Raw genomic sequence first — 8,172 nt, 5'->3', positions numbered from 1 at the left:
TGGGACTCAGGTGGAAGGAGTCACCTGAGGAAGCATCCTTGTACCCTCTGTGACCTTCTGCATGGCTGTGTTTTAAAGTGTGTCCCATAGAGTTTCCCATGATTCTGCGAGATTCCCTGGAGGTGCTGTTGTTGAATGATAACCAGCTGGAGAGTGTTCCTCAGTCAGTGTGTGGTCTGCACAGCCTCACTGAGCTCTATCTGTCCAAGTGAGTCCCTCCATCTGTCACTCTCTCACTGCCACATTGACATAAATTTCAATCTAAAACTGATGTTTTACGTTTCCAGTAAAGTCATTTGCAAGGTGAAAGTAGCAATTGTGATCTCAAACTTATGTTGCTATGAAGAAAACTTAAAGATAACTTAAACAAAAAGCTTGTGAAGTAAAGGAAACACAAGTCTGTCCACCAAGATGAGGTCAGTGTTCGGCTTTGTTCAAGCAGCCACGTTCTCCCCAGAATGAGTACATTGTCTGAAAAGTTTGGACATGAAAGAAAGCCAGAAATGAAAAGGGTTGAAAAAATGAAAAAATGCTGTCACCCAAAAGGTTGTTTGCCTTGGAAGTCCTGTCTTTACTGTGAGTGGCTGACCAGTGTTGCTCTTGTTCTGGGAACAGTAATCCTGGAATCCGTGAGCTTCCAGCAGAGCTCGGTCATCTCTCCAACCTGTGGCAGCTGGACATCGAAGAGCTCAACATTACTAACATCCCCCCAGCAGTGAGACAAGAAGGTACTCTCTGATAGACATATACATGTGCAAACATGTGACAGAGCTGATGAAATGTTGTGTAGAAAGTGATTTCCGATAGTAAAAAATGAAAAAGATTCTCTGAAATCCAGAGTCCTGAAAGGTGGAAGTGAGTGTAATGTAACAGTTTTTTTCACAGATGCACAAAAAGAGCGAGCTTCCACGTGTTGAAATAAAAGACAAAGCAGTCAGCAGCCAATCCACCATGTGACTGAGAGCATGGTGGCTTCCAAAAGTATTCAGGCATTTTCTCCCCTTTTTTGTTTGAATTTGTCATTCAAACTGATTTCTTAGGGAGCTTATATTAAGAAAAACTAAAAAAATATAGCTTAAATTGGTCAAGTGAAATGAAAAATGAAGAAGAGCATTGCAGCGTTTCATTTTCCCTTCATGGGGACATCGCTGCTCATACAGTGCTTCTGAACAGAGCCGTGAATGGAAAATAGTTGCAACACAGTAGATGTCGCATCCAGATACTTCAAGTTCATGTGTTCCCCCTGTGCTTCGTTGGAAGGGAGCTCAAACATGTCTTAAATGCATTCTTCTGATATCACATAAATCCTAAAGTTTCTTCTTCCTCGGTCTTAATTTATCCACAGTAGCTGGGGGGACACTTCCTGATGGCTGGACATGATGAAAACCCCTGTTCCTCCTCGTGTTCCAGGTTTATAGACCTGAAACTTCTTCCCAGAGGAAACTTTTAGACTTGGGCCATTGTTGGGATATTTGCACCTCAAGAATAATTGAGGAATCGGCGATTTTCAGTGATTTACTTTAAGAATCATTGTTTCCTCAACAGCTTATAGCAACAGGGGGAAGTTACTGACTTATAGTCCTGAAACACAAGGGCAACAGGGGTTTTCATCATGTCCAGCCATCAGGATGTGTTCCCGCTGCTACTGTGGACAAATTAAGACTTAGAAAGATGACAATTCCAGGGTTAATGTGATACAACAGTCAGCTGTATGAATTTAATACATGTGTGAGTGGTAAATGGACTTGTACTTGTAAAGATTTCTAGTCTAACTGACCACTCAAAGCGCTTCACTACATGCCGCATTCACCCCATTCATACAGCACGTCTTAAGATTCATCACTACGTGCTTTTTCTAATCATTCACACACATTCATACCCCCAATGATACACTGGGAGGCAACGTGGGGTTCAGTGTCTTGCCCAAGGACGCTTCGACGCTTCGACCCGGGGAAGCCAGAGTTGAACCACCGACCTTCTGATTGGTGGGCGACTGCTCTTCCTCCTGACTGAATACACGGTCCTCCTGCTCTTCCTTCCTCCAGCTACAGAACTTCTTTCATACAAAGCACATGGGGAACAGTATCTGATGTGAATTTCCCAGCCATCAGGATGCGTTCTTCCTGCTCGTCCCGCCAGCAGCAGGTGCCGTCATCACCGCCACCGGCATTATGTGCCCATATACATATTGCTAACTTGCATGAATAGGAGAACTATGTTACCATCGTGTTGCAGGCTGTGAGGCAGGTTGTGCATTTTCATTGTCTGACTCAGAGTCAGTGCCTGGCTCTGACGGCTCAGACATGTAGGACTGCATCACTGCTATGCTGTTGTTAACTCTAGCGTCCATTGCTGCTGTTGCTATGTTACACGGAGGCGACCCCCTCCCTCACCTGGGCGTAGTTCCAGCGCCTTCAGCAGACACGCCCCCACAGTCCTGGAGCTGATAGTACTGCTCATTTTTACCTAATTTCATAAACGTATCCTTATTTTTAATCATTCAAATTTGTCTGGGTGGTTAAGAACACTTTTTTCTTGAGTCTGACAAACTCAACACACGTTTTTATTTTCACTTTACACAGTCTTTAAAGAATAATTCTGCAGAAAGTAAGTTTGGGCTTTCACACTTTCCAGAGTAGTGGTACGAGTGTCGTACGTCTGGAACGAGATTTCATCGAACGCACGCTTCTTTCACCATCAGAGCTGGAGGGGGAACAGATCTCGACACATCACTAGTGCCAGACAGGAGCTCAATTAGCCAGTTGTCATTAAGGATATGTATTCACCCCATTTGTTATGAAGCCTCTTAATAATCTCTGGTGCTACCAGTTACCTGCTTATCACACATTTAGTTAAATAAGGTCCACCTGTGTGCAATCTATGTGTCACATTATCTCTGCAACACCACTTATGAAGTGACACCATGAATGGAGCTCTACAAACAGGCCAGGGTCAAAGTTGTGGAGAAGTACAAATCAGGGCTTGGTTTTAAAGAAATATCTGACACTTTTAAAATCCTACAGAGCATCATTAAATCCATCATAAGACAGAAAGAATATGGCACCACAACAAACCTGCTAAGAGAGGGTCATCTATCAAAACTCCCAGACCAGACAGGGCATTAATCAGAGAGGCAACAGGAGGTCAAAGGTAACCCTGAAGGAGCTGGAAGGCTCCACAGAGCCGACTGGTGAGATGACAATTGTTGTAATCTGGCGCTATATAAATAAAATTGAATTGAATTGAATTGAATGAATGTACTCTTGACTGAATTGCAGACATTCATAGCTCCATGTGCTGCACTAGAAGAGCACAAGCTCCCTCTGATAATGAGTGAGATGAAATGGCGTTGTTACTGAGCGAATGTTGTACATCCAGTGTGCATTTTCGTTTGTGTCTGCGCTTCAGCTGTTGTTGTTTCTACTGTTAACTGTTTGACCATGGCAGCTAACATAGCTATCCAAAGATGTCAGCGTGTCACAGTGAAACCAACAACGTCACAGCCATCTAGTTTGTTTTGTGAGTGGAAATCTAGTGTAACAGAAGCTGCTCTGACAGAGAGTAATAATGTTGGCTGAAGATGTAACTCACATGACCTGCAGACGGAGGCAGCAGTGAGCTCGGCCTTCGTATCATTCACTGCTCTGTCAGAAGCTCCAGTAAGACGAGAGAAAGACGGTTTCATGATGACAGTGCTTCACAGGTGGAGAATTGATTTGCTCAGTGCAGTTGTGCCAGCTGGATGTTACAGAAACGCACCTTCATGTGTAAACCTACAAACTACAGTAGAAGATTCACAGAATGATGTGAAAAAGCAAGATTTGCTGAAAAGTCAGTTGCTTGCACTCTGAGCAGTGTCACTTGTCTGCAGTGGTCAGATACGGTGCAGTGTGATGTGACGCCATGATAACAGATGTTGACCTCTGGGCTTTGTCAGGTCCTGCATCTGTCCTTTCCTTCCTCCGGGCGCACCTTCGAAAAGCTGAGCCTTGTAAACTGCTGAAGATGCTTGTGATTGGTCCACCGAGGCAGGGGAAGACGGCCCTTGTGGAGGCTCTGCTGACTGGAAAGGCCTCCCCCTTCACCCCAGCAGAATGCAGCATCTCCACCTTCACCTGGGAGCTGGACAGACCTAACACAGGCAAAAATAACGTGAGGGACACACACAAACACACACACACACACATTCGATTTCCAAATAAAAGATGACCTTGATCTCGTCGCACACAGAAGGACTCCGTAGTGTTCAACGTGTGGGATGTTGGTGGTCCGGCCAGCATGACCACAGTGAACCAGTGTTTCTTCACTGATAAGGCCTTGTATGTGGTGATCTGGAACCTTGCTCTGGGGGAGGAGGCTGTGGCCAACTTGCAGACGTGGCTACTCAACATAGAGGTGAATTTAATCTCTGTGACACACACTCATTCACAGATTCTGTTTGTGTCTCCAGTGAGTGGGAGGAATGCTCAGATTACTACATTAACCATCCCCAGGTGTATGAGTGGCAGCTGATGGAAACATGGTGATGAGGAAAAGTGCTCATCAAAGCCCAGATATTAGCTGCAATGTTTCCTTCTGTTGGTTTTGGGTGTCTGAGTTTAGTTTAGTGAAGCTTTCCACAGAACTGGTTGTGTTTCCATCCTCTGTGAAGGTGATCTGAAGTGCTGCTTCACAGAAAATGCACATTAAGTTTCATCAGCTGGTTCAGGGTGAATAAACAAGTGTGTGTGATGTGGTCAGCAGGAGGTGTGTGTGGTGTGGTCAGCAGGTAGTCAGCAGGTGGTGTGTGTGGTCAGCAGGTGGTCAGCAGGTAGTCAGCAGGTGGTCAGCAGGTGGTCAGCAGGTAGTCAGCAGGTGGTCAGCAGGCAGTCAGCAGGTGGTCAGCAGGTGGTCAGCAGGTAGTCAGCAGGTGGTCAGCAGGTGGTCAGCAGGTAGTCAGCAGGTGGTCAGCAGGTGGTCAGCAGGTAGTCAGCAGGTAGTCAGCAGGTGGTCAGTGATCAGTTATAAAAGACAAACAGAAGTGACAGCCTGGCACAAACGTGAGATGAACATGGAGACTTTTTGGGACAGGTTGTTGTATAGATGCAGGAACAGCTGATCGGAGGAACATGGTTGTGTCTTCTGACCTGACGGCATCAACTCTTCTTCTAAAAAGAAAGACATCACACTAAAATCATTGATGGAAACACAAACATACTGTTTGTGTGAAATGAAGCTGTACCACAGAACAAAAAGATGCTTTTCCCACTTCATTTCATTTCCTTCCTGTCCAGTTTCTTAAAACAGATTGTCCATTTTTTGCTGCCACACACTCAGTAAATGTGTTACATCCTGTGTGTTTTTGTCTGGAGGCACGAGCACCCAACTCTGCAGTGGTGGTTGTGGGAACACATCTGGATCTCATTGACACCAAGTTTCAAACAGAGAGGCTGGCGACACTGAGAGCTTATGTTCTGGCACTGTGTCGGTCCCCATCAGGGGCCCGAGCCACCGGCTACCCTGACATCACCTGGAAACACCTGCAGTAAGGACACATTTTCCATCCCACTGCTCCCACCCTTTATGTGAAGATATGAGTAATAATCCAATCAAATCCAATCCTCTTGATTTATATAGCACAGATTTAAGATGAACACAAGTGCTGCACAGAAAGATAAAAAGGCACAATGAAACAATAAACACAACAGGATAGAATAAAGTAGAATAAGTTCAAATAAAATGAGATAAAATCAGGTAAAAACAGATATAAACTGTCACACTGTGTGGTGTCAGTGAAAAGAGGTGGGTTTTAAGAATGAGGCCTGCCTGATGTGCAGCACCACAGTTTGGGAGCTGCCACCGCAAAAGCTCGCTCCCCTCTGAGTGTCGCGTTGCCATGGGGCGGCCGTGGCTCAGTGGTGAGTGTGGCGGTTCAATCCCCACTCTCACCGCTCGAGAAAATGTTGAACTGACAGCTGGAGGGGTGGCAGTTCACCGCCTTGCCACGGCTGAGGTGCCCTTGAGCAAGGCTCCGTACCTCCATGCTCCCCGGGCGCTGTGAATGGCTGCCCACCGCTCCAGTTTATGGCATCTGTCTCCATGAGGGTGTGACCCTGTGCGACCTGTGCGACCTGTGCATGTGTGTCAACAGGTGCCGACCTGGATGGGTTAAAAGCAGAGAACAAATCTCATCTTAATCTTAAACACATGGGGTCTGACTAATAACTGAAACCCAATCAGTCACGCCAGTAGCCTCCTACGTGTAATGGAAGGTAGTTTACCACTGCAGCAAATAATCCGACCCTTAGTAACGACCTAGCAACAGAAAGCATTCTCTAGTCCGAGGTGAGTGAACTCAGAGCTGACGTTAATGTTCAGCGGTCTCGGAATTTCCCGAAATCAATAGAATAAATCAATAGGCCTACTGCACAAATAACCAGAAAATGCTTATTTTTAGTTATAGTGACAAAGATGCAGATTTTTTTCTTTTCGATTTTCTAAAAAACATTTTCACCCCTGTCCCAAAAAAAATGATTTGAATTGTTTTATTGAGATGTTTGAAGTCACCGACACAGCTGATGGAGCCAAACATTTGAGTACTCACTGACAGATCTTTGTGTCTGTCTCTCGGTACTCAGCGAGGTGTCATGTAAGACCTTAGAGGGTTTAGATGGTCTGAAGACGCTGATCTACCGTGTGGCTCTCTCCATGAAAGACAGCAGCAGCAGCAGCTCAGCCTGTGGGAGTAAACTGCTGGGCAGAATGGTGAGGCCTGCGATAATCTCAACTGTGTGTCTGATTGCCATGCTGAACTGAACTGAACTGTGCTTTCTAGTGGAAAAATGCAGAGTTTAACGGTGTTTTTTTGTTCCCCAATCAGATTCCTCGGAGTTACTTGATACTTCAGGAAACTGTGAAAGCAGAGAAGCAAAGGCGAGCTGCCGAGAGAGAGGTCCAATACCTCACTGACTCCCAGCTAGAATCCATCATAGAACAGAACCCAGGAAGTGACATCAGAGACTATGAGGACCTGCAGATTGGTACTGTAACTCTTTACTTTTTGAACATATCAAAGTATTTAGTCATATGTAAACAGTATATGTTCAGTTGACTTTGATTTAATGTATTACCATTTCTGGCAACCATTGGTGGCAAAACACCATCTCAGGGCACTCAGCATAAATACATCACAAGTTCTTGCTGAGCACAAAGTAAGAAACTTGGTCAGAACCAGACTCTGGAAGGATGTCTGTCTGACTGGACTAGTTGGGGATGAGAGGAGAGGAAAGGCAGCAAAGAAAATAACAACAACCAGTCACTGGCTGGTGCTCATGTATTGGTCAGACCAGTAACTGAAACATGCAGCTGGAGCCTCACATACTTGTAGAGAGAAAAGCACAAACTCAAGGGGAAGAGACAGTTAGTGTAATACTCGTGTTTAGAGAGAGAGATGCTCAGAGCATCATGGGAGCTCCCCCAGCAGGCTGGGCCTATAGCAGCATAACTATGGGATGTTTCAGGCTCACCTGAGCCATCCCTAACTGTAAGCTTCATCAGAAAGGAAAGTTTCAGCCTGATCTTAAAGGTAGAGAGGGTGTCTGCTTCCTGAAGCCAAACTGGCAGCTGGTTCCACAGAGAGGGGCCTGATAACTGAAGGCTCTGCCTCCCATTCTGCTTTTAGGGGCCTGATAACTGAAGGCTCTGCCTCCCATTCTGCTTTTAGGGGCCTGATAACTGAAGGCTCTGCCTCCCATTCTGCTTTTAGGGGCCTGATAACTGAAGGCTCTGCCTCCCATTCTGCTTTTAGGGGCCTGATAACTGAAGGCTCTGCCTCCCATTCTGCTTTTAGGGGCCTGATAACTGAAGGCTCTGCCTCCCATTCTGCTTTTAGGGGCCTGATAACTGAAGGCTCTGCCTCCCATTCTGCTGTTAGGGGCCTGATAACTGAAGGCTCTGCCTCCCATTCTGCTTTTAGAAACTCTGGGAACCACAAGAAAACCAGCAGTCTGGGCCTTTAGCAGCAGAACTATGGGATGTTTCCTGAGCCATCCCTAACTATAAGCTTCATCAGAAAGGAAAGTTTCAGCCTGATCTTAAAGGTAGAGAGGGTGTCTGCTTCCTGAAGCCAAACTGGTTCCACAGAGAGGGGCCTGATAACTGAAGGCTCTGCCTCCCATTCTACTTTTAGAAACT

At 45.8% G+C, this 8,172-nt stretch overlaps 1 protein-coding gene across 1 annotated transcript in view; it reads left to right on the top strand.

The window, feature by feature from the left end:
* The window catches only part of lrrk1 (leucine-rich repeat kinase 1), a 117,910-nt gene that overhangs the window by 52,812 nt on the left and 56,926 nt on the right, over positions 1–8,172 (top strand). The window contains exons 13-19 of the mRNA XM_072381122.1: positions 79–208; positions 616–728; positions 3,938–4,152; positions 4,231–4,395; positions 5,352–5,524; positions 6,618–6,744; positions 6,860–7,019. Coding sequence (XP_072237223.1) covers positions 79–208; positions 616–728; positions 3,938–4,152; positions 4,231–4,395; positions 5,352–5,524; positions 6,618–6,744; positions 6,860–7,019 — 1,083 coding nt within the window. The remainder of the gene's footprint in view (positions 1–78; positions 209–615; positions 729–3,937; positions 4,153–4,230; positions 4,396–5,351; positions 5,525–6,617; positions 6,745–6,859; positions 7,020–8,172) is intronic.

The sequence above is a fragment of the Leuresthes tenuis genome, unplaced genomic scaffold (assembly GCF_036924035.1).
Source record: "Leuresthes tenuis unplaced genomic scaffold, fLeuTen1.0.hap1 SCAF_2, whole genome shotgun sequence".
Classification (NCBI taxonomy): domain Eukaryota; kingdom Metazoa; phylum Chordata; class Actinopteri; order Atheriniformes; family Atherinopsidae; genus Leuresthes; species Leuresthes tenuis.
This window is presented reverse-complemented; position numbering and strand designations above follow the sequence as displayed.